The 27,462-nt window shown below is 41.8% G+C and overlaps 1 protein-coding gene across 4 annotated transcripts in view; it reads left to right on the forward strand.

Annotated features, from left to right (window-relative positions):
- The window catches only part of rbks (ribokinase), an 84,736-nt gene that overhangs the window by 44,480 nt on the left and 12,794 nt on the right, over positions 1-27,462 (forward strand). For all 4 annotated transcript variants that reach the window (XM_046366380.1, XM_046366381.1, XM_046366382.1 and 1 more), the window contains 3 exons: positions 6,234-6,398; positions 17,644-17,735; positions 25,958-26,152. In XM_046366380.1, the coding sequence (XP_046222336.1) occupies positions 6,234-6,398; positions 17,644-17,735; positions 25,958-26,152 (452 nt within the window). The remainder of the gene's footprint in view (positions 1-6,233; positions 6,399-17,643; positions 17,736-25,957; positions 26,153-27,462) is intronic.

Raw genomic sequence — 27,462 nt, forward strand, 5'->3', positions numbered from 1 at the left:
AACTTAGGACACTAAAGAGGCCTTTCTACTGACTCTGAAAAACACCAAAAGAAAGATACCCAGGGTCCCTGCTCATCTGTATGAATGTGCCTTAGGCATGCTGCAAGGAGGCATGAGGACTGCAGATGTGGCCAGGGCAATACATTGCAGTGTCCTTACTGTGAGATGCCTAAAACAGCACTAAATCAACAACTGACCGCGTTACACCAGGAATGCACAATCCCTCCATCAGTGCTCAGACTGTCCGCAATAGGCTGAGAGAGGCTGGACTGAGGGCTTATAGGCCTGTTGTAAGGCAGGTCCTCACCAGACAGTGATGGTCGGTTTTGCGTTTATCGTCAAAGGAATGAGCGTTACACCGAGGCCTGTACTCTGGAGGGGGATCGATTTGGAGGTGGAGGGTCCGTCATGGTCTGGGGCGGTGTGTCACAGCATCATCAGATTGAGCTTGTTGTCATTGCAGGCAATCTCAACGTTGTGCGTTACAGGAAGACATCCTCCTCCCTCATGTGGTACCCTTCCTGCAGGCTCATCCTGACATGACCCTCCAACATGACAATGCCACCAGCCATACTGCTCGTTCTGTGAGTGATTTCCTGCAAGACAGGAATGTCAGTGTTCTGCCATGGCCAGCAAAGAGCCCAGATCTCTATCCCATTGCGCACATCTGAGACCTGTTGGATCGGAGGCTGAGGGCTAGGGCCATTCCCCGAGAAATGTCCGGGAGCTTTCAGGTGCCTTGGTGGAAGAGTGGGGTAACATCTCAAAGCAAGAACTGGCAAATCTGGTGCAGTCCATGAGGAGGAGTACTGCAGTACTTAATGCAGCAGGTTACTTTTGATTTTGAGCCCCCCTTTGTTTAGGGACATTATTCCATTTCTGTTAGTCACATGTCTGTGGAACTTGTTCAGTTTATGTCTCAGTTGTTGAAACTTGTTATTTTCATACAAATATTTATGCCTCCCTGATGCAGTGAAAAATTAAAATGAAGTAGGCTTTATACGACATTAGTGCAGACCCATCACATTTGTTGCTCATCTGGATTCACTGGTTATACAATACCAACCAAACTTGGGAGGGCACGATGGTCCTCTTTTGATTAGTAACTGCTTCCAGGCCTGCTATGATGTTCAGCTAGAAATGGTTAGTGTGCTTAGAACCGTGGATGGGCTAGCTAATCCAGAATCACAAGGATTTAGCCTATTTGAACTTGACTGGCACCCCGTAGTAAAGATCGGAGTCTTGCAGTGCACATTTGTCTGTACCTATTTACGATAACCTATTTCAATAAATATGTGATACAGAACGCAAAGGAGGAATGTAGGCCACACAATGCAGAGAATTCCACCAAAGCAGCGCAAGATGTCCAGTCAGAAAGTATTGTTTCTTGCTGACTCTCTCTGTCAGATGCATTAGGCTATAGCCTAAACATATTCATGATTTTTTAAATATATATAATGGACACTCCTAATGGACACCTATCTTATGTTTAGCTGTTTTTTTTTATTTATTTTTTTACTGTCTATATTCCTTTCTCTGCATTCTATATGGTTTATGTATATGGCTTTCTCCCGATTTAAACGATGAATGTAACGGAGTTCCATCTCAAAACGTTATTTGAATAGCCTGAAATGTAAGTTAGCCAGGGGACTGATAATGAGAGAGAACAACCAATAACAATAGTCTTTAGAAAAGTCAAATGACAAGTTTATTTAAGTTTAAGCTTATTAAGAAAGAAAAATATCCATGCTGGCCCGGGAAAATCCCTCCAAGCGAGGTTGAAAACAAAATGGCCAATAACCTATCCTCATTCCTCCTACTGCCCTATCATAAAAGCTTTAAGACAAGTTAAAATGATAAACAGTAGCTTATATCCCAAATATTCTAGCCTACCCAAGGTGTTGTCCTAAAGTTGTGGCTTTTTAAAACAAGAGTGAAAGTCTATAGACTAAGCAAGTGGTCACCAACCGGTCAATCGCCAAGTCTTTTGTTTGGAGCACTGCTGTCAACGTTGAGTAAGGACATGCACCCGATTCCGCATAAAAGTAGGCCTATATGCTACCTGGCCTGTGCGCAAATGTAGGTATATACTGAAAATGTGCCCATTTGGGGATCTGATAGTATTTCTGATTGGTTTAACTGCATCTTCACTAATGAGCTGTGGAGCTTCTCAAAGTATTGTTTTCGTCACCTCAAAGTAAAACAAACAAAGTCTGTTTTTCCATCCATTGAGAATGACAATAGTTCCTCAATGTTTTTGAAAAATCTTTCCAGCTCTCCCTTTCAATAACCATGGTATGAAAGGGAAAAATGTCATGCTCTGATCTAGTGGAAATGTCATAAAATTGGTCTAAACGATGAGTGCTTATCCCTTGTGCAAAATAGCATACAGAATATTTTATACAATGTTGCAAGTCTGTTAGTGCAAGCTTCTTTCAAGTTCGTGGCAGACAGGCCATGCGTAGCCAATGTGTTTTATAGGATATCTTTTTTTATCAGGATAGTTTCTACCTGCAGGCTGCAATGTTTTTATTTGTTGGCTTTATTTTGGCTATTTTTACATAGTTGGCAATGGCAATAGAAGTTACTTTTTAGGTTTGTATAATTTTTATTTAGATTTGAATAGAACCCCAGGTTGCTGAGGAGTATTTTTGTTCTGAAATAAAGCCCTTTTGTGGGGAAAACTCATTCTGATTGGCTGGGCCTGGCTCCTCAGTGGGAGGGCCAGGCTGACTTGTGTGTGGGCCTATTGCCCTCCCAGGCCCACCCATGGCTGCACCCCTGCCCAATCATGGGAAATCTATAGATAAGGGCCTAATTCATTTATTTCAATGACTGATTTCCTCATATGAACTTTAACTCAGTAAAATATTTGAAATTGTTGCATATTGCATTTATATTTTTGTTTAGTATAGTTGATTGTATTAAGACACATAGGGTGTGTATATACAATGTCTTCAGAAAGTATTAAGACCCCTTGACATTTTCCACATTTTGTTACGTTACAGCCTTATTCGAAAATGGATTCTAAAATGTTGCAGCCTTATTTTTAATGACGAAGCGAAAACTGTTTTTTAGACATTTTTGCATATGTATAAAAATCACATTACATATGGATTCAGATCCTTTACTCAGTACTTGGTTGAAGCACCTTTGGCAGCGATTACAGCCTCAAGTCTTCTTGAGTATGACGCTACAAGCTTGGCATACCTGTATTCGGGGAGTTTGTCCCATTGTTCTCTGCAGATCATCTCAACCTTTGTCAGGTTGGATGAGGAGCATCAATGCACAGCTATCTTCAGATCTCTCCTTCGATCAGGTTCAATTCCGGGCTCTGGCTGGGCCACTCAGTGACATTCAGAGACTTGTCCTGATGCCACTCCTGCGTTGTCTTGGCTGTGTGCTAAGGGTCATTATCCTGTTGGAAGGTGAACCTTCGCCCCGGTCCTGAGCGTCCGGAGCAGGTTTTCATCAAGGATCTCTCTACTTTGCTCCGTTCATCTTTCCCTTTATCCTGACTAGTCTCCCAGTCCCTGCTACTGAAAAACATCCACACAGCACGATGCTGCCACCAACATGCTTCACTGTAGAGATGGTTCCAGGTTTCCTCCAGAAGTGACGCTTTGCATTCAGGAGAAGAGTTCAATCTTGGATCCGTCAGACCAGAGCATCTTGTTTCTCATGGTCTTTAGGTGCCTTTTGGCAAACTCCAAATAGAGTGTCATGTGCCTTTTACTGAGGAGTGGCTTCCGTCTGTGTCACGTCCTGACCTTAGTTCCTTTTTTATGTCTCTGTTTTAGTTTGGTCAGGGCGTGAGTTGGGGTGGGCATTCTATGTTTTGTGTTCTATGTTTTCCATTTCTATGTGTTTGGACTGGTATGGTTCCCAATCAGAGGCAACTGGCAATCGTTGTCTCTGATTGAGAACCATACTTAGGCAGCCTGTTTTCCCCACTTGGGTTGTGGGTAGTTGTTTCTGTGTCTCTACCAGACAGGACTGTTTCGGTTGTTCTTTTGTTTACTTTGTGTTTCAGTGTTCAGCTTATCGAATAAATTTAACATGGACACTTACCACTCTGCATCTTAGTCCTCTCCTTCCAACAGTCGTTACAGTCTGGCCACTCTACCATAAAGGCCTGATTGGTGGAGTGCTGCAGAGATGGTTGTCCTTCTGGAAGTTTCTCCCATCTCCACAGAGGAACTCTGGAGCTCTGTCAAAGTGACCATCGGGTTCTTGTTCACCTCCCTGACCAAGGCCCTTCTCAGTTTGGCCAGGCTGCCAGTTCTAGGAAGAGTCTAGGTGGTTCCAAACTTCTTTAATTTAAGAAGGATGGAGGGAGGCCACTGTGTTCTTGGGGACCTTAAATGCTGCAGACATTTTTTGGTACCCTTCCCCAGATCTGTGCTTCGACACAATCCTGTCTCGGAGCTCTACGGACAATTCCTTCGACCTCATGGCTTGGTTTTTGCTCTGACATGCACTGTCAACTGCGGGACCTTAAATTGACAGGTGTGTGCCTTTCATGTCCAATCAATTGAATTTACCAAAGGTGGACTCCAATCAAGTTGTCGTGTCACGTATACTCCCTCTCTGGCCTCTATGTCATCAGGCTGCTGATTTATCCCGCACACCTGTCACCTGGACTCCATCACCTCCTTGATTATCTTCCCTTTATCTGTCACTCCCCTTGGTTCTTTCCTCAGGTGTTATTGACTCTGTTTCATGTTGGTGTGTTGTTTGTGTTTCATGTTTATTGTTTTGTTTATTTATTAAAATTCTCTGTACTTGCTTCCCGACTCTCAGTGCACTCGTTACATGTCGAAACATCTCAAGGTTGATCAATGGAAACAGGATGCACCTGAGCTCAATTTCGAGTCTCATAGCAAAGGGTCTGACTAAATTTGTAAACATTTCTAAAAACCTGTTTTCACTTTGTCATTATGGGGTATTGTGTGTATATTGATGAGGAAATGAGCAAATCAATTTTAGAATAAGGCTGTAACGTAACAAAATGTGGAAAAAGCCAAGGGGTCTGAATACTTTTGAAATGCACTGTATATGAAAAAAATACACCAATCGATTGGTCGAAAAAACAGACGACTTTTGGTCAACCAAGATGTTTTTTGTCGGGGACAGCCCCAATGCTCACTCAGCTGTGCCTCACCTGTAATACTAAAATGATCTATTACCAGTGTGATCAAATACCATATTTATATATATAATTTCAAAATGGTCTGAGAAGAACAACATTGGCAGGGCAACTCAAGGATAGCCAGTATGCAGTGACGATATATTGGGCCTATAGCCTACTGCATAAACCTCATTGCTACAGAACTGTTTTTAATTGGTTAATGTTGTATAGGCTTAAGTTTGTTTTAAGCAACTCTGAGTGTGAGATCTCAGCTTGCATTTTGACACAGAGGGATCTCTGCATAAGCTTTTTTCAATCACAGCTTTATGAGAGTTAGAACAAACTATTATTTATTTTTCTATTATTTTATGAGGCAAATAAAGCAATTATTATCCAGTCCTAAACGCAGTAGACTGCTTCTATCCAGCCCATGTCACTCTGGTAAGACAAAAAAATCATGTGTATATCAGGATAGGACAAAGCCCAACCCTACTAACCAGTGTGATATAAACGGGTACAATTGATTGAGATTCTCGTTGAAAACAATATTCCATGGTCATTTTGGTCATTGTAACTCAATCCAGGAAATTAATTTATATTTTGGATTAACTTTCTAAAGATGATTTGACAGGACGTACAAATGTTGAATGACAGTTCATTTCCTGAATCCACTGAGCAAAAGTGGTTCAAGGATCTCAGACCCCTATTAGCCTTGGACTGGCCCTTCGACATGCTCCAATCTCTGACTGTGTTTTAGTACTCCAACACTATGCACCTGGAATGACTAGCTGTGTTATTTTTATGGGTATTGTTGTGTGTGTGTGTGTGTGTGTGTGTGTGTGTGTGTGTGTGTGTGTGTGTGTGTGTGTGTGTGTGTGTGTGTGTGTGTGTGTGTGTGTGTGTGTGTGTGTGTGTGTGTGTGTGTGTGTGTGTGTGTGTGTGTGTGTGCGTGCGTGCGTGCGTGCGTGCGTGCGTGCGTGCGTGCGTGCGTGCCACACAAAAACACAGTACGTACCTATGCTGTCATAAGCGAGGGCCAGTGACCCTCATGCCACGTCATCATCTTTCCATTTGGTCACTTTCGGTTGTGTCACGTCCGCAGGGGAGAATGCCATTGTGATCGTGGCTGGTGCCAACCTGCTACTGGGTGGCGAGGATCTGCGGCGGGCACTGCCAGCCTTAAGCCATGCCAAGGTAATGGTGTGCCAGCTGGAGATCAGCCCGGACACCTCCCTGCAGGCCCTGCGCCTGTCCCATGAGAACAACGGTCAGTCTGGACGTCTATCTATGTACTGTCTTCGTACTGTCTACCTCTTTCTGTCTGTTGGCCTGTCCCATGAGAACAACGGTACGTCTGTCTGCTTTGTCTGTCATGAAGCAACGCTCGACAATCTCTGTTCCAACCTACAGTGAGTCATCAGGGAATTTCTTTTAGATTCTGATTTATCGAGAACTAAGCCTGCTTTACTGGCACAATCCTCTGTTAATTCATACATTATTGAAATTGACACTGAGGCCTCATATCACCAATATCTTATTTTCCCAGATTGTCTTTGTTGTTCAGAATAACATACCTAGCTATTTATACAACGGGGTCTGACATGATTGACACCCTTGATAAAAATGAGCAAAAATTATTGTGTAAAATAAATAATATATATATATTGTATGCTCAAAGAAATTATGAAATGATATTATTTTATACTAATACAATTGTTCAGAGAAAGAGATTTTGTAGTAAACTTTTTATTTTTCACTCAAAAAAGTAGGGCTAAAAATTGACAGCCTTTTTCCCCATGCCTTTCAATACCACCGCTTACGAGGATAACGACACTGAGCCTTTTTCAAAAATATTTTATGAGCTGGAGAACACATTGGGAGGGATCTTAGACCATTCCTCCATACAGAGTCCTTCCAGATCCCTTATATCCTTAGTCTGTGCATTTCCAAAGAGCTCTATTTTCATGTCATCTGACCAAAGTACCAGTTCCAATCCAAGTGCCAATGCCTTTTCAAATCAAATTTGATTTGTCACATGCGCCAAATACAATGGTGGGAAAGGGCAGTGTTTGAATGAGATGGAGATTGCGTCATCAGTGGATCTGTTGGCGTGGAATAGAAATTGGAGTGGGTCTAGAGTTTCTGGCGTGATGGTGTTTATGTAAGCCATGACCAGCCTTTCAAAGCACTTCATGGCTACCAACGTGAGTGCTACAGGGTGGTAATCATTTAGGCAGGTTACCTTCGCAACGGCCAGGAAATTGGTGGTCTGTTTGAAACATGTAGGTATTACAGACTCGGCCAGAGAGAGGTTGAAAATCGTCCGGTACAGCTGGTGCTCTCACGCATGCTTCAGTGTTGCTTGCCTCGAAGCGAGCATAAAATGCATTTAGCTCGTCTGGTAGGCTCGCATCACTGAGCAGCTCGCGGCTGGGTTTCCCTTTGTTGTCCGTAATAGTTTTCAAGCCCTGCCACATCTGACGAGCGTCAGAGCCGGTGTGGTAGGATTCAATCGTTGCCTGTTTGATGGTTCATCTGAGGGCATAGCGGGATGTTTTATAAGAGATCAGATTTGCCAAATGGAGGGCGAGGGAGATCTTTGTATGCGTCTTTGTGTGTGGAATAAAGGTGGCCTAGAGTTTTTTCCCCTCTGGTTGCACTTGTGACATGCTGGTAGAAATTGGGTAAAATTAATTTAAGTTTTCCTGTATTAAAGTCCCCGGCCACTAGGAGTGCTGTTTCTGGATAAGCATTTTCTTGTTTGCTTATGGCCTTATACATCTCATTGTGTGTGGTCTTAGTGCCAGCATCAGTTTGTGGTGGTAAATAGACGGCTACGAATAATATAGATGAGAACTCTCTTGGTAGATAGTGTGGTCTACAGCTTATCATGAGGTATTCTGCCTCAGGTGAGCAATACCTTGAGACTTATTTAATATTAGACATCTCGCACCACAGTTATTTACGTAGCTACTCTGTCCTGCACGGAGAAGCCAGCCAGTTCTATATTATTCGTGTTGTTGTTCAGCCAATAATACCGAGGGTAGTAGGGGTTTACCTACTCGTAGTCAAATTCTTACAAGACACCCCGCCCTCCTCGCCTTTTTTCTCCATCTTTTCTTCATGCTGATGAAGGGATTTGGACCTTGTCTCGACAAAGCAGTTCGTGTCGGACTCAAAATAGCACAGTTGGTTATGAGCCCTTAAAACGGCAGCCCTTTGTTGGTTGACATGTAAATAGAACTCTTTGGTCATGCACCAGTGGTTGGTTTGGCATCAACATGAGAATGCATGAGCAGAAAAGAACCCCATACCTACTGTAAAATATGATGGTTGCTCTTTGATGTTAAAGTGGCTATTTTGCTTTCACTGGTCCTGGCGTCCTTGTTAAGGTCAACGGCGTCAGTACTAGGATATTTTTGGCCAAAAACCTGTCCACAAATGGATCTTCCAGCAAGATAATAACCCCAAGCATACATGAAAATACACAAAGAAATGGTTAATTGGCCACAAAATCAACATTTTGCAACGGCCATCTGTCTCCAGAATTGAAACCCATTGAAAACCTGTGGTCCATAAGCACAGATAAAGAATACCAAGGATCTGGAAGGATTCTGTAGATCCTTCCAACTCATAAAACATTTTAGAAAAAGGTTCTGTGCCATTATCCTCTGAATGTGAGGTATTGAAAACAGGGGTGTCAATAATTTTGACCCCTACCTTTTTAAAATTATTTTTGTATTACTTGTTAAACAAAATCTCTTTGTATTAGTTTGAAATAATATAATTTCCCAAATGTTTTGCGTATACAGTTGAAGTCGGAAGTTTACATACACTTAGGTTGAAGTCATTAAAACTAATTTTCCAACCACTCCACAGATTTCTTGTTAACAAACTATAGTTTTGCCACGTCGGTGTTCATAAACTGAGAAGTGGTCCTCGGTAAATGCAGCTGCCACTGATTTCCCTGCAATATATTTTCACCCTCAAAATGTGAAAGGGGTGCGTTACCTCGCTAAGTCTGTAGAAGTCCTTATCTGTGAGTGTGTGTTTCGCAAGCTGGGTGTGTGCATGCATGTGACGTGTGTGTTTGTCAAGGTACAGTATACCACTTCATTAATACACTTCCCCACCCAAAAGAATGGCAGCTCCAGGTAAATAAAGCACCACACCTCCAATGGGAATAACTAGACCACGGAGCTCTATCATCATTAGTACCCCAGTCTATTATTGGACCGCATCGGTGTCTCACATCTGTGGAGTTGAGACATACGGGGACATCCGGCTCTGGTGTCGGGGCCCTTTTATTAGTTACCACCATCCACTTCCAAAGCATGTCATAATGGGCTCTCGCCCACCTCATTGCCCACAGATGGGCAATCTGGGCAACCCAGATGGCATCGCGCGCCATCTCTGACGTACCACCTCTGATATCATATACCCTGGCATGGATTATCAACTCCTTCTGCCAAGGCGCTAATAGGCATCACTGCGTGGAGAGATAAGAGACAAGTTAATGTGATAGCAGCACAAGCAGATTACGTGAATGTCAGCCCCCGTAAGGGGTGCGGTGTCAATGGTTTGGCCCGGGGGCTAATGACGCGATTGGATCGTCAGGTGACAGAGCTCGCTGCTGCCCGGCCTACGCAAAACTCCTCTGAGGTTTTCCTTAAGGATGAAAGAGAAACAGATTCTTAGAAATAACTCTCCAGGGTTGAGGTACTGTACTGTTGCTTTTTCATGCTGTACACTTGGTGTTGCGTCACATAGTCACTGAAATAATGTTTTTTAAGATATTTGTTATCATATATTATATGGTAAATATGTATATTTACTGTATATATACTGAACAAAACTATAAACATGCAACAATTTCAACATCAATGCTCAAATATTGAAATAAATAAATTAGGCCCTAATCTATGGATTTAACATGACTGGGCAGGGGCGCAGCCATTGGTGGGCCTGGGAGGGCATGGTCCCACCCACTAGGGAGGCAAGCCCAGCCAATCAGAATAAGTTTTCCCCCACAAAAGGGCTTTATTACAGACAGAAATGCTCAAACGATCCCGCAGGTGAAGAAGCTGGATGTGGATTAAGGTAGAGAAGTTCAATTCTCTGGCAACGGCTCTGGCGAACATTCCTGCAGTCAGCATGTCAAGTGCATGCTCCCTTATCTGTAGCATTCTCTGTAGCATTCTGTTGTGTGACAAAACTGCACATTTGTGACTTGTTTAAGGAAACTAGGCATATGTCGCGTGTCACTACTTCACAGGAGAGTCATTTGAACGTGAACTTTGTTTTAAAATCAAAACGCGTTTTTTGGCAGAAATGCCTTGTGGAACATGTGAACTTTCATGTGCCTTAATAACAAACTTGTACGGCATCTGTAAATACGAATAAAATTGTATAGTAGTTGGTTTAGCCACGGACAAAGACAGGAAAGTTCCCGCTAGCCACGATTGTCTGAGATAATGGATGGGCTGGATATGCCGAGAGATGAGTTTGGATTGGTCTGCTGTGTAGCACGCTTCTGTCTATAACATGAGTTGGTCAGTATGTAGCTTTTATGAAAGATGTGATGTAGTAGAACTGCAAAAGTGTTGCTCTCCACTTCTGGAAGACCATGTTTTGAAATCAGTGGAAGGCCCAGTGGAATTAGAGTATGATAGCTAAGGAGATGGAGAAAATTCTGCCGTTTGATTGCAAATATGCAGGCTTTGGTATAAAACACCTGTCTCCGGATTACATCTTCAAGCTAAGGGCAACCATGGCATCCATGACAGAGAGGGAGAAGCGTTCATCCATGTATACGGGTAAGAGTCTAGCTAGCAACATTTTCAGATATTACACGTTTCTAATTTTGTCTAAGTAATTTTAATTTCAAGTTAGTGTACTTTTAGCTAGCTGGCTAACATTAGCTGGCTTGCTCACTAGCTAACATTATGTGTATGATCTGTGTACTTTAGTAATATTATTCATATGTCAGAGCCATTTACACGGCTAATTATAGCCTAATGTTAGCTTGCTAGCTAACATTGAACCTGGTTGGTTAGCCACCTGCATATTTTATGCAGGTTAGTAACGTTATGAGTTGGGATTATGGTTCATTGTTTTGCTAGCTAGCTAGCTACATGTCTAAACAAAAGACTCCACTATGCAAGTGACCATTTCAATAGAATGTTCATGATGTCACTGCGACATCTGTTGATAGACGTAGCTGGTAAATTCGCTCTGGCTATCTACTCCGATTTCAGAGCACTCTTTTCTGAGTGTGCCAGAGCACAGAATAACTAACGAATTTACAAACGCTCAAACCCCGTTGAATATGGCCAGTGTCAGTAAACGTAAAATTGTTGCCAGCAGCACAGTTTCAGTCTCTACTTTTATCCAATGTAAAAAATAAATAAAAATAAAAAATAAATAAAATGTTGATACATAAGACCGAATCGAGCCGGTCCCTCACATATTAGAGTGACCTGTGGAATGATCATGCTGTTTAATCAGCTTCTTGAAATGCCACATCTGTCAGGTGGATAGATTATCTTGGCAAAGGAGAAATGATCACTAACAGGGATATAAACAAATGTGTGCACAAATTTGAGAAAAATAAACTTTTTTGTGCATATGGAACATTTCTGGGATCTTTTATGAAACATGGCACCAACACTTTACCTGTTTTTTCATACACTGAATTATTTATTTATTTTTTAGACTGTGTATCATTCTTCCCAACTAATGAATATGTTGTTTATTCTCCATCTTTCTTTCTATCCTTTCACTCTACCTCGTAAGCAAGGAGAGGGTAATTATTTGAACCTGTAAGTGATAATGCATCCATCCAAAGCCCTCTTTCTCTCTCTCTCGCTCCATGTCTCTTTCTCTCTCACTTTCTCCATTTTCTGTCCCTCTTTCTTTTTGCTCTCTGTTCAAGACATAGCTTTTATATTTTCTCACCAGATGCAATTAGAGCCTCTTAAACACTCTCCAAATGCTCTCCGGTGACTCATCCGTGTGTGTGTGTGTGTGTGTGTGTGTGTGTGTGTGTGTGTGTGTGTGTGTGTGTGTGTGTGTGTGTGTGTGTGTGTGTGTGTGTGTGTGTGTGTGTGTGTGTGTGTGTGTGTGTGTGTGTGTGTGTGTGTGTGTGTGTGTGTGTGTGTGTGTGTGAGACTGCCTGCCTCACCCTCTCCTGACCTTTTCCATATATCTCTCTCTCTTACTTTCTCTCTCCTACTTGTTATTTCTCTCTTTCAGCCTCCTCCTCTCTTTACTTTTCTCCTTCTGCCTCTTCTAAACCCCTGCCTTTCTTTTTCTTTCTCGATCACTTTCTCCCTCCATTACATTTCTGTCTCTCATCCGGATAGTCCTCAAGAGAAAAACTCTGGTGTGTGTGTGTGTGTGTGTGTGTGTGTGTGTGTGTGTGTGTGTGTGTGTGTGTGTGTGTGTGTGTGTGTGTGTGTGTGTGTGTGTGTGTGTGTGTGTGTGTGTGTGTGTGTGTGTGTGTGTGTGTGTGTGTGTGTGTGTGTGTGTGTGTGTGTGGGCGCATGCATGCGTACATAAACACACGCAAGTATATCGGATGGCAATTATAAATGCAAGCAGCTCAGCCGACCTGACGAACCAAAAGACGTTGCGTCGAAAATGGGATCCTATTCCCTATATAGTGCACTACTTTTGACCAAGACCCATAGGTAATAGGCCATTTGGAACGCACCCCTAGACTCACAACACCTCCAGACATGACTCAGATGTTACCACATCTGCCATAACAGATGTGGCTCTAACCTACTCTCGCTCTACAGTACTGCACATCTACTACAGCTGTTCCCCACAACACCTGGAGGGAAAAATGGTAGTGAGCTGACTGATGACTATTAGCTAATGTCTGAGTATTTTAACACCTATGTCTGGCAGTTGCATATAGCTTTGGGTCGAGTCATTGTGTTATTATGGTTATGTCAGACTGTGACGTTAGCACTGGACTGCACTTCAGGGTTCAATTCACAAAGTTAATTGAATTCGGTCAATTCGGGAAGTGAAATGTCAATGCCGATTTTCCTATTAGCTCTTCCATACACAATATTGGAATTTCATTTTACCTCCTGATTTGATTTGTCTAGGTCCATTAATACCAGTATTTGTTACTATAGTGACCTTGATTTGTGTGACTTAAAATAGAATTGACCCCAACCCTGCTTTACTGTGCAGTGGCCACATGTTTGTATGTGCAGTTTCCTGCACTGTAGCTTATTCACCAGCATATCTCTGGACTGGGGTTGAACCATCCTTCCTGGTCACGTGGTTGATGTAAACATACACGGACATGTGGTGTCACCACAGATGGCAGATGGGCCTCAAGACCGGGTGGGGGTAAGAGGAAGTGGGTGATAGCGCTGTCCTTACACCTCAACTGGCTGCGCCTCTTTAGTTTACACTGCATTAGATACACAGAAACAGAAAGAGAGAGAGACAGCTAGACGAAGGAAGAGTGACATGAGAGAGTGGGAGGAATAGAGAACAAGGAGCCAGGGTACAGTATTTGAGAGAGAGATTCAGAGAGAGATGAAGTCTAGAAAGAGGAGATACAATAAAGAGAGAGGGGGATAAAAACTGGCGGAGAGAATGAAGGAAAAAGTGAGCTGAGAGAGTGTACAGAGAGAGGGATGAGGGTCAATTGAAACTAGCTGTGAAAGTGAAGAGGGGGCAGATATTGAGAGAGCGAGAGGAAAGAGAGGGGTTTATTTGAAATTGTATCATATCAGAAACCTCTTTTCTCTCTTGGAAAGTGGAAGGAAGGTGTGATCTTTATCATCGAAACAGAGGTTGTGTAAGCTGAGTTTGATGTGTTGTCTGCGTGTGTGTACACGCGTGTGTGACGCACTGTTTCCACTTTTACTCGAAAGAGGCCCTAGCATCCACCTCAGAGCGCCAGGTGGCTAAAGCCCTGCGCAAACCCACGCAGCTGCTCACTTGCACACGCCCACACAATCACACACACACACAAAACAGGGTTTTATTTCACAGATGCAGGAATACACAATGGCTTTAGCTTAAATAAAATCTGAGGTAAAATCAGTCACATACAGTTGAAGTCGGAAGTTTACATTAATTTAGGTTGGAGTCATTGAAACTCATTTTTCAACCACTCCACAAATTTCTTGATAACAAACTATAGTTTTGGTAAGTCGGTTAGGACATCTACTTTGTGCATGACACAAGTAATTTTTCCAACAATTGTTTACAGACAGATTATTTCACTTATAATTCACTGTATCACAATTCCAGTGGGTCAGAGGTTTACATACACTAAGTTGACTGTGCCTTTAAACAGCTTGTAACATTTCAGAAAATTATGTCATGGCTTTAGAAGCTTCTGATCGGCTAATTGACATAATTTGAGTCAATTGTAGGTGTACCTGTGGATGTATTTCAAGGCCTACGTTCAAACACTGTGCCTCTTTGCTTGACATCATGGGAAAATCAAAAGAAATCAGCCAAGAACCTAAAACAATAATTGTAGACTTCTACAAGTCTGGATCATCCTTGGGAGCAATTTCCAAATGCCTGAAGGTACCACGTTCATCTGTACAAACAATAGTATGAAAGTATAAACACCATGGGACCACACAGCTGTCAGAACAACAGAACAACAGCAAAGGACCTTGTGAAGATGCTGGAAGAAACAGGTACAAAAGTATCTATCTCCACAGTAAAACAAGTCCTATATCGACATAACCTGAAAGGCCGCTCAGCAAGGAAGAAGCCACTGCTCCAAGACCACCATAAAAAAGCCAGACAGTTTGCAACTGCACATGGGGACAAAGATCGTACTTTTTGGAGAAATGTCCTCTGGTCTGATGAAACAAAAATAGAACTGTTTGGCCGTAATGACCATCATTATGTTTGTAAGAAAAAGGGGGAGGCTTGCAAGCCGAAGAACACCATCCCAACTGGGAAGCACAGGCAGCATCATGTTGTGGGGGTGCTTTGCTGCAGGAGGGACTAGTGCACTTCACAAAATAGATGGCATCCTGAGGTAGGAAAATGATGTAGATATATTGAAGCAACATCTCAAGACATCAGTCAGGAAGTTAAAGCTTGGTCGCAAATGGGTCTTCCAAATGGACAATGACCCCAAGCATACTTCCAAAGTTGTGGCAAAATGGCTTAAGGACAACAAAGTCCAGGTATTGGAGTGGCCATCACAAAGCACTGACCTCAATCCCATAGAAAATGTGTGGGCAGAACTGAAAAAGCGTGTGAGAGCAAGGAGACCTACAAACCTGACTCAGTTACACCAGCTCTGTCAGGAGAAACGGGCCAAAATTCACCCAACTTATTGTGTGAAGCTTGTGGAAGGCTACCTGAAACGTTTGACCCAAGTTAAAAAATGTAAAGGCAATGCTACCAAATGCTAATTGAGTCTATGTAAACTTCTGACCCACTGGGAATGTGATGAAATAAATAAAAGCTGAAATAAATCATTCTCTCTATTATTATTCTGACATGTCACATTCTTAAAATAAAGTGGTGATCCTAACTGACCTAAGACAAGGAATTTATACTTGGATTAAATGTCAGGAATTTGAAAAACTGAGTTTAAATGTATTTGGCTAAGGTGTATGTAAACTTCCGACTTCAACTGTATGTACATCCATACACACATACTTTTCATAGAGCTCATCCGTACATACACAGAATAGCATGATGTTGGATAAAAACATGCAGGGTTAAGCTTCATAAATATTCACTGTGTACGGAGAGATACAACACATACAGTGCCATGAGCATTTTTTGCCACCTTTCTGATTTTCTCTATTTTTGCATATTTTAGACACTGAATGTTATCAGATCTTCAACCTAATGGTAGATAAAGGGAACCTGAGTGAATAAATGGCACAACATATTGATACTTTTGTCCTGTATTTAATAAACAAAGTTATGCAAAACCCAATGCCCCTGTGTGAAAAATGAATTGCCCCCTTTAGGCTCCCGAGTGGTGCAGTGGTCTAAGGCACTGCATCTCAGTGGAAGAGGTATCCCTGGTTCAAACCCAGGCTGTATCACATCCGTCCTTCATTGGGAGTCCCATAGGGCGGTACACAATTGGCCCAGCGTCATCCGGGTTTGGCCGGGATAGGCCGTCATTTGAAATAAGCATTTGTTCTTAACTGGCTTGCCTAGTTTATAAGAGTTAAATATTTGTTTTAATTCGACACGCAATAACTGGTCGTGCCGCCTTCTAGCTGCAATGACTATACCCAAATTATTCCCGTAATTGCTGATCAGTCTCTCATATCCATTTGTGGGGTTTCGAGCATTTACAGCTCATTTCAGGTCCTACCACAACCTACCATCTCAGTCAGGTTTAGGTTATTCCAAAGCTTTAAATGTGTTGCTTTTCAGCATTCTGATGTAGACTTGCTGGTGTGTTTTGTATCATTGTCTTGCTGCATGATCCAGCTGCACTTCAGCCTCATCTCACAGATGGAATGCAGTGTTTGGTTTCTCCCAGACATAACAGGACCCATGTTGTCCAAAAATGTAACATTTTGAATCATCTGTCCATAGAGATTCTTTCAGGGGTCTTGATGATCATCCAGGTGCTTCTATGTGCTTTTTTGTTAAACTTGAGTTATATTTTTGGACAACGTGTGTCCTGTTGTTTCTGGGAGAAACCAAACACTGCATTCCACAGTAAGAACCTCATACCAATGGTCAAGCATGTTCGCAGTAGTGTGATGGTTTGGGGATTCTTTGCTGCCTCACGACCTGGATGACTTGCCATCATTGAAGGAACCATGAATTCTGCTCTGTATCAGAGCATTTAAAGGAGAGTGTCTGTCCACCTGGTCAGTTTATGTCATGGGATAGAGCAGGTGTTTTGTACACTCAGTCTATATCTGAATGTGTGTGTGTGTGAGTATATATATATATATATATATATATATATATATATATATATATATATAGTGTAGTGTATATATATATGTGTATATATATATATATATCTTTATACTTACTATTTAGTATGCTACACTCAGATGACACTGATTGTCACAGGTTAGGTAATTTCCCTGCAGGAAATGCTTAATTTGTAGACTGATTGTAAAAGGGAGTTTTTTTGTTGTCTTTTTAGCAAACAGAAAAAATACATACTGGTTCTCTGACTAGATAACAGACAAAATATGATGTTTCACAAAAGTCATCAAAATAAGTTTTTACCAGGTTGTAATCTTGTTATCTGAAGTCTTTTACAACCAGGAAACCAGTTTCCAATGACCAAATTATGTCATTCTGATTTTGTCGTGTGTGTGGTAAGCTTTTTCTCTACCAACATATTTCCATAAGCACTAGCTTTCTCTCATCCCATTTCATCTCACTCAGTCAATGAAATTGTTCAGTTGTTCCAGCACTCTGTAGTGGAGTAGATTGCTCTCTGGTAGCATTTACCTGATATGTACTTTACCAAATAAGTCTGGTCACTTTAGATAGTTTCCTATGTCTTACAGTGAAGACCATTTTCAACCCAGCGCCGGCCATTCCAGACCTGGATCCTGAATTCTATAGAGCATCCGATGTGTTCTGCTGTAACGAATCAGAGGTGAGAAAGATAGACAATATGAAGCAACACACACACACCTAATATATTTCAGCACCTACAGTGCCTTGCGAAAGTATTCGGCTCCCTTGAACTTTGCGACCTTTTGCCACATTTCAGGCTTCAAACATACAGATATAAAACAGTATTTTTTGTGAAGAATCAACAACAAGTGGGACACAATCATGAAGTGGAACGACATTTATTGGATATTTCAAACTTTTTTAACAAATCAAAAACTTAAAAATTGGGCGTGCAAAATTATTCAGCCCCCTTAAGTTAATACTTTGTAACGCCACATTTTGCTGCGATTACAGCTGTAAGTCGCTTGGGGTATGTCTCTATCAGTTTTGCACATCGAGAGACTGAATTTTTTTCCCATTCCTCCTTGCAAAACAGCTCGAGCTCAGTGAGTTTGGATGGAGAGCATTTGTGAAAAGCAGTTTTCAGTTCTTTCCACAGATTCTCGATTGGATTCAGGTCTGGACATTGACTTGGCCATTCTAACACGTGGATATGTTTATTTTTGAACCATTCCATTGTAGATTTTGCTTTATGTTTTGGATCATTGTCTTGTTGGAAGACAACTCTCCGTCCCAGTCTCAGGTCTTTTGCAGACTCCATCAGGTTTTCTTCCAGAATGGTCCTGTATTTGGCTCCATCCATCTTCCCATCAATTTTATCCATCTTCCCTGGCCCTGCTGAAGAAAAGCAGGCCCAAACCATGATGCTGCCACCCCAATGTTTGACAGTGGGGATGGTGTGTTCAGGGTGATTAGCTGTGTTGCTTTTACGCCAAACATAACGTTTTGCATTGTTGCCAAAAAGTTCCATTTTGGTTTCATCTGACCAGAGCACCTTCTTCCACATGTTTGGTGTGTCTCCCAGGTGGCTTGTGGCAAACATTAAACTACACTTTTTATGGATATCTTTAAGAAATGGCTTTCTTCCTGCCACTCTTCCATAAAGGCCAGATTTGTGCACTATATGACTGATTGTTGTCCTATGGACAGAGTCTCCCACCTCAGCTGTAGATCTCTGCAGTTCATCCAGAGTGATCATGGGCCTCTTGGCTGCATCTCTGATCAGTCTTCTCCTTGTATGAGCTGAAAGTTTAGAGGGACGGCCAGGTCTTGGTAGATTTACAGTGGTCTGATACTCCTTCCATTTCAATATTATCGCTTGCACAGTGCTCCTTGGGATGTTTAAAGCTTGGGAAATCTTTTTGTATCCAAATCCGGCTTTAAACTTCTTCACAACAGTATCTCGGACCTGCCTGGTGTGTTCCTTGTTCTTCATGATACTCTCTGCGCTTTTAACGGACCTCTGAGACTATCACAGTGCAGGTGCATTTATACGGAGACTTGATTACACACAGGTGGATTGTATTTATCATCATTAGTCATTTAGGTCAACATTGGATCATTCAGAGATCCTCACTGAACTTCTGGAGAGAGTTTGCTGCACTGAAAGTAAAGGGGCTGAATAATTTTGCACACCCAATTTTTCAGTTTTTGATTTGTTAAAAAATTTTGAAATATCCAATAAATGTCATTCCACTTCATGATTGTGTCCCACTTGTTGTTGATTCTTCACAAAAAAATACAGTTTTATATCTTTATGTTTGAAGCCTGAAATGTGGCAAAAGGTCGCAAAGTTCAAGGGGGACAAATACTTTCGCAAGGCACTGTATGTGCCTGAGGAGCTGTAGCAAACACTGAAGCTTGCAGTTAAAAAACAAGCCTAGCCCCCCTTACTTCCCTCTTTCACAACCATTTGATTGTATTCTCAGGGTTACGGCCCTGTACATCAATAGCATAGCAGCTGCCTCAGAAGAAAGTAACCCCTTCTGGCTTGAATAGAAAAGATTATTCCCTCCCTCCATTTACGGTAAAGGGTGTTATAGATCCACCTTAGCCTCACAACTCCACTGTCAGAGAAGACAGATGGGGATTGGGATTGATGGGAAACATAGTCAGAAACAACAACAGGGCAGATGTGTTAAAAGAGTGAGCCAGATTCATTCCTGGGGTAACACAGAGGTGAGTTTGCCCAGAAATGTCTCTTAGAGACTTTGATGTGGTCGGGGGCAGGGGGGCTTTCCAGGTGGGGACTTGAAAGCGAGAGTTGAAGATGGAGCCGACCGTCTGTCTTTTTCTCTTGTAAGTTTGAGTGTAACACACACACACACACACTCATTGCTTTCACCCTCTCACCGGTGCTCATATTTCAGCACGCAAATGCACCCAAACACACGGATCCTCTGGGCTTCTCCGATGAGTAAGACAGACAGCTCTTTTTCTTTTTTGGTAGCTGACCAGAACAGGGTGGTACCAGGGACTATGAGCACCAATAATATACTGTGGGTAGTTTATTTTTCAACTGTCAAGGTATTGTTGGCTTGGAAGCTTTATAGAGGATGAATTGAAAGCCTCCGTTTGTGTTTGGTGTCCTGACCCCCCACAGAAAAGTGAGCTAGCTGAGATCATTGTCTGGGCAGGTGTGGAGGGTTGACAGACAAGATGGACACCCACTCCTCATCTTAAACCCGTACCTTTTTGTGTGTGTAGTCTCCCAGTGCCATGCAGAACCTAGAGGGGGGCTGAAGGATGTCAAAGTGAAGGCATTATTTGATCCACAGCTCACATAGAATGTTTACGTGTTTATAGTGATGGGACTCCATTATGGACCTTACACTGACTAGCTGCTATTTAAATCAAATTGTATTTGACACATGCTTGGTAAACAACCGGTGTAGACTAACAGTGAAATGGTTACTTACGGGCCCCTTTTAATTATTTTAAACAATGCAGAGATAGAATAATAGAAAGATAACACCAGTAATAGAGTTGCTGGATGGGTAGGGGAGAGTCAGGTAAGTCGCGCCAAAGGGTTTGTTGAGCCACCGCTTGTTTCTAGGAAACTATACACAAATGCGTCCCTATTCTTACCCAGTCCCTATGCTCAATTAACCTCATTCCCAGGACAAGTTGTGCCAAGAGAGCACTTTTTTTGACAAGCTTTGTTTTCAAAATTGAAAAGCCCATAAATACAATTGTTTCTGGAAAATTGTCCAAGAGAAGAAAACAAATCCATTGCAAATTAATGCTTTTTATTCATTGATGGAAATACCAGTTGATGTGCTCCAACTCATAAGAGACTTCAGCTAAGTGTACTTGGCAAAATTGGTGATGATTGTGTTGATTATCCCTGTTTCCAGTGTTCCCGCCGAAAGGGGATTCGTTCTCAAAAACAGAGTAAAGACGGCCCCAAGATCGAGCCTTCTTGAGGACAAAAGTAACAAGGTTGATGCGCATTGCAAGCTACTCCAAGGAGTAGCTTTTTTTGACTTCCCAACAGCAGCGACTCACTTTGAACAGGCTACGGTGCGCCGCACCTTATTGTGTTCTTCAGGCCCAGTCCTAGCGATTCTTCTGCCGCCACTGTGTCCTGTATAGTATAAATATTTGGAATGGATTGATAGACTAGACTAGAATAATGATGTGTATCATGTGCAATTGATGTATTTCCGTTGAGCTTATTCAGTAGCACTTGGAAACAAAACATTGTTGACAAGTTTTCACGTCAGAGTTACAATGTTGCAATCACTAGGCAGCAAACTGCATATACAGTGGCAAGAGAAAGTATGTGAACCCTTTGGAAATACCTGGATTTCTGCATAAATTGGTCATAACATTTGATCTGGTCATCTAAGTCACAACAATAGACAAACACAGTCTGCTTAAACTAATAACACACAAACAATTATACGTTTTCATGTCTTTATTGAACACACCGTGTAAACATTCACAGTGCAGGGGGGGAAAGTATGTGAGCCCTTGGATTTAATAACTGGTTGACCCTCCTTTGGCAGCAATCGCCTCAACCAAATGTTTTCCATAGTTGCGGATCAGACCTGCACAATGGTCAGAAGGAATTTTGGACCATTCCTCTTTACAAAACCGGTTCAGTTTCAGCAATATCCGGACTGATGATTATCAAGGTTTTTAGAGGTACTGTTGTAACCCTTTCCAGCTTTATGCAAGTCAACCATTCTTAATTTTAGATCTTCTGTGATCTATTTTGTCCGAGGCATGGTTCATATCAGGTAATGCTTCTTGTGAATAGCAGACTAAAATTTGGTGCGTTTTTTTTATAGGGCAAGGTAGCTCTAACCAAAATCTCAAATCTCATCTCATTGATTGGACTGCAGGTTAGTTGACTCCTGACTCCAACTAGCTTTTGGAGAAGTCATTAGCCTAGGGGTTCACACATACTTTTTCTAACCTACACTGTTAATGTTTAAATTATGTATCCAATATAGACAAGAAAAATACAATCATTTGTGTGTTATTAGTTTAAGCACACAATGTTTGTCTATTGTTGTGAGATAGATGCATAAATCCAGGTAATTCCAAAGGGTTCACATACTTTTTCTTGCCACTGTAGTAGGAAACAGAGTTGTTATCAACAAGCCACATATACAGTGCCTTGCGAAAGTATTCGGCCCCCTTGAACTTTGCGATCTTTTGCCACATTTCAGGCTTCAAACATAAAGATAGAAAAAATGTATATTTTTGTGAAGAATCAACAACAAGTGTAACACAATCATGAAGTGGAATGACATTTATTGGATATTTCAAATGTTTTTAACAAATCAAAAACTGAAAAATTGGGCGTGCAAAATTATTCAGCCCCCTTAAGTTAATACTTTGTAGCACCACCTTTTGCTGCGATTACAGCTGTAAGTCGCCTGGGGTATGTCTCTATCAGTTTTGCACATCGAGAGACTGAATTTCTTCCCATTCCTCCTTGCAAAACAGCTCGAGCTCAGTGAGTTTGGATGGAGAGCATTTGTGAACAGCAGTTTTCAGTTCTTTCCACATATTCTCGATTGGATTCAGGTCTGGACTTTGACTTGGCCATTCTAACACCTGGATATGTTTATTTTTTAACCATTCCATTGTAGATTTTGCTTTATGTTTTGGATCATTGTCTTGTTGGAAGACAACTCTCCGTCCCAGTCTCAGGTCTTTTGCAGACTCCATCAGGTTTTCTTCCAGAATGGTCCTGTATTTGGCTCCATCCATCTTCCCATCAATTTTAACCATCTTCCCTGTCCCTGCTGAAGAAAAGCAGGCCCAAACCATGATGCTGCCACCACCATGTTTGACAGTGGGGATGGTGTGTTCAGGGTGTTGCTTTTACGCCAAACATAGCGTTTTGCATTGTTGCCAAAAAGTTCAATTTTGGTTTCATCTGACCAAAGCACCTTCTTCCACATGTTTGGTGTGTCTCCCAGGTGGCTTGTGGCAAACTTTAAACAACACTTTTTATGGATATCTTTAAGAAATGGCTTTCTTCTTGCCACTCTTCCATAAAGGCCAGATTTGTGCAATATACGACTGATTGTTGTCCTATGGACAGAGTCTCCCACCTCAGCTGTAGATCTCTGCAGTTCATCCAGAGTGATCATGGGCCTCTTGGCTGCATCTCTGATCGGTCTTCTCCTTGTATGAGCTGAAAGTTTAGAAGGACGGCCAGTTCTTGGTAGATTTGCAGTGGTCTGATACTCCTTCCATTTCAATATTATCGCTTGCACAGTGCTCCTTGGGATGTTTAAAGCTTGGGAAATCTTTTTGTATCCAAATCCGGCTTTAAACTTCTTCACAACAGTATCTGCCTGGTGTGTTCCTTGTTCTTCATGATGCTCTCTGCGCTTTTAACGGACCTCTGAGACTATCACAGTGCAGGTGCATTTATACGGAGACTTGATTACACACAGGTGGATTGTATTTATCATCATTAGTCATTTAGGTCAACATTGGATCATTCAGAGATCCTCACTGAACTTCTGGAGAGAGTTTGCTGCACTGAAAGTAAAGGGGCTGAATCATTTTGCACGCCCAATTTTTCAGTTTTTGATTTGTTAAAAAAGTTTGAAATATCCAATAAATGTCGTTCCACTTCATGATTGTGTCCCACTTGTTGATTCTTCACAAAAAAATACAGTTTTATATCTTTATGTTTGAAGCCTGAAAAGGTCGCAAAGTTCAAGGGGGCCGAATACTTTCGCAAGGCACTGTATTAGACATGACGAGTCAACCCCAAGAAAATTCAAATTACAATAAACAACATTCGGTATAACTGTAAAAAGTTTATCATTTGAGCTTTTGAAACAAGTGCTTTCAGAAATGCATGGTGCGGGCCTCGTTTATTTTTTGTATTTTTTTACCTTTATTTAACTAGGCAAGTCAGTTAAGAACAAATTCTTATTTTCAATGACGGCCTAGGAACAGTGGGTTAACTGCCTGTTCAGGGGCAGAACGACAGATTTGTACCTTGTCAGCTGGGGGTTTGAACTTGCAACCTCCCGGTTACTAGGCTACCCTGCCGCCCCCGTTTCACAGGAGCATCTTAAAATAAGCAATCTCTCAAGGAACCAGACTTAATAAATGTAATTTATTTACGTATCGAATTTCATTGTCCAACGTCATTTTTATAATTTCTTCATTTTGTGGCCGCCTCGAGTTTCCTCTTTCCACCGCTGTGGTGCTGAATCGCAGCAGGAGTGGGGCAGGGCGGCCCGGTCATGGCTAGAAGGGATCCAGACTTTTTTTTTAACAAACCCTTTTCCTAACCTTAACTAACTTCTCCTAACCTGTACGTTAATTATTCTAACCTGCTGCGTAAGTTCTTCTAATCCGTTACGAAAAGTCAAATCTGTTGTTAATTTGACAAAAGCTGGATCCCGGCCCTGGGGTTCGTAGACAGCCATGTTTTGTTATTTATTAGGCCTAATTAAAATGTTCATGCCTAGGATAAATTAAAGAGGCCTTGATTGTATTTGAAAACAGCAGTGTTTTGTTATTTATTAATTCATTCACATTTTCATAGTAGAGTATAGTACAGGTCGTTATACTAATATAAGTTATACTAATTTAAGTTGTGTTTTATTACTTTTTAGGCGACTTGTTATTCTAGGCTAAATGTTTTTTCCTTTCTTTTAAATTATATTAATGTATGATTAATAGCAGGAATGAAGACGCAACAGGCAATGTTTTGCTTTTCAATAAAACCTATCATGTTGGTATAAGAACAGTGTTCTAATTTATTTTATTGCAACTTCACAGACTAATTTCTATTTTGCACTTGTAACATAAAAGTAACATAGAAAAATCCCTATAAAATTATGTCAATTCAAGCTGGAGATATCAGCTGCGTCCTATCACATGCACCTGTGGAACGGTTGTTAAGACACTAACAGCTTACAGACGGTAGGCAATTAAGGTCACAGTTATGAAAACTTAGGATACTAAAGAGGCCTTTCTACTGACTCTGAAAAACACCAAAAGAAAGATGCCCAGGGTCCCTGCTCATCTGCGTGAACGTTCCAAAAAATGGCAATGTCTGTACTGTGAGACGCCTAAGACAACGCTACAGGGAGACAGGACGGACAGCTGATCATCCTCGCAGTGGCAGACCACGTGTAACAACACCTGCACAGGATCGGTACATCCGAACATCACACCTGCGGTACAGGTACAGGATGGCAACAACAACTGCCCTAGTTACACCAGGAACGCATAATCCCTCCATCAGTGCTCAGACTGTCCGCAATAGGCTGAGACATGCTGGGCTGAGGGCTTGTAGGCGTGTTGTAAGGCAGGTCCTCAACAGATATCACCGGAAACAACGAGGCCTATGGGCACAAACCCACCGTTGCTGGACCAGACAGAACTGGCAAAAAGTGCTTTTCACTGACGAGTCGCAGTTTTGTCATATTTAGGCAGCCATTTCCCCACTGGGTTTTTGTGGGATCTTGTTTTTGTGTTGTTGCCTGTGAGCACTCCAGAATGTCATGTTTCGATTATTCTTTATTGTTTTGTTGTGCGATTCACTATTAATAAATATTTATACATTTCAAATCAAATATTGAAATGATCCATGGTATGACAATCTTAAAAAATTCCATATATTAGCTTACCCCCCCCAATAGATGTAAAACTGAACTAATAGGGATTTATAGAGTGATTTTGCAAAGTGCCTCCATTGTAAAAACTCAACTTACCCCTCACCAATGTGCTGCACCCTCCTGGGCGTTGCACACCCACACACTCAACATACATAGATTTTCACTTTGAGGTGGGCCAGTAGTCTGAAGGTTGCTGGCTCAAATCCCAGACCACACAATTTTTAACACACCTCCCTGGTGGTCTCCACAGGCAGAGCTGCTGACGGGGGTGGCTGTGGCGAGTATAGAGGATGCTGGCCGGGCCGGTGAGGAGCTGCTGAGGCGAGGCTGCAGCTCGGTCATCATCACCCTGGGCTCCCGGGGCTGTGTTGTGCTGTCGGCACAAGAGCCCTCGTCCCCATCACACCATGTCCCCACCAAGCCGGTGACAACAGTGGATACCACGGTAAGAATATCCCTAGGGTCTTAATATCAGAGTTTCTCAAGCCTGCATGTCAAAGTGTAGGCATATTGGCTATAGTTAAATGAGGGAGGCGTCAGAAAATGTAGCTAAACTTTAATGAGACTTATTTATACGAAACAAAAATATAAACGCAACATGTGAAGTGTTGGTCCCATGTTTGATGAGCTGAAATAAAATATCCCAGACATTTTCCATATACACAAAAAGCTTTTCTCTAAAATGTTGTGCACAAATTTTTTAGTAAGCATTTCTCCTTTGCCAAAGTAATCCATTCACCTGACAGGTGTGGCATATCAAGAAGCTGATTAAACAGCATGATCATTACACAGGTGCAATAAAAGTCCACTCTAAAATGTGCAGTTTTCTCACAAAATGTTCGGTGGACTCATGGCTCTTGACCTTCACCTCTCCCGAGTCCGTACGGGAGTCGCAGCAATGGGACAAGACTGTAACTAACAATTGGATACCACGAAATTGGGGAGAACAAGAGCTAAGAAAATACATATTACATTTTTTGTTGTTGTTTGTAGCCAGCACTTTCAGACAGGATTTCGTAACGGACTAATGGGTTGCCATGTCGTCGAACGTTGAAAGGTAATGCTGTTCCATCGATTTCCCCCCACCCCCAAGCTGAGAATGAGTACCGTAGGTGTTTCCAAACTTTTGACTGGTACTGTGTAATATATACATTGCTGTTCAAAAGTTTGGGGTCACTTAGAAATGTCCTTGTTCTGGAAAGAAAAGCATTTTTTTGTCCATTAAAATAACATCAAATTAATCAAATACAGTTTGTTTCACAATAAAAAAATATGTAGCATCTTCAAAGTGGTAGGCATGTTGTGTAACTCAAATGATTACAACCCCCCCCAAAAAATCCATTTTAATTCCAGGTTGTAAGGCAACAAAATAGGAAAAATGCCAGGGAGGGTGAATACTTTTGCAAGGCACTGTATTTTTCCCCGTCTCAACTACTGGATGTATGTCCTTATGCAAAATAAAATAAAAAAAGGTTTTGTCATCCAGCTCTTCTTGGAAAAAGGAATCATCAGGAACAGCCATTGTAGCTAATTATTTAGCCAAGGCAGTGAGTAGACTGTAACAGCTCCTGTGATCCTGTAAACTAGTACCGCCACCATTTTGAAAAGCCTGCCTTCGAGGGTAGGAACAAGGAAGTATGGCTCCTGTCAGGCTGTAATCTTCACAAAGCCAGGGAAAATGAGTCAACCTAGATATCCTGCAATGTCCTGTCAGATATGAATATCGTTGAGAAAAGTTCAATGGCTCTATTGAAC

This window comes from Oncorhynchus gorbuscha, linkage group LG10 (assembly GCF_021184085.1).
Source record: "Oncorhynchus gorbuscha isolate QuinsamMale2020 ecotype Even-year linkage group LG10, OgorEven_v1.0, whole genome shotgun sequence".
Lineage (NCBI taxonomy): Eukaryota > Metazoa > Chordata > Actinopteri > Salmoniformes > Salmonidae > Oncorhynchus > Oncorhynchus gorbuscha.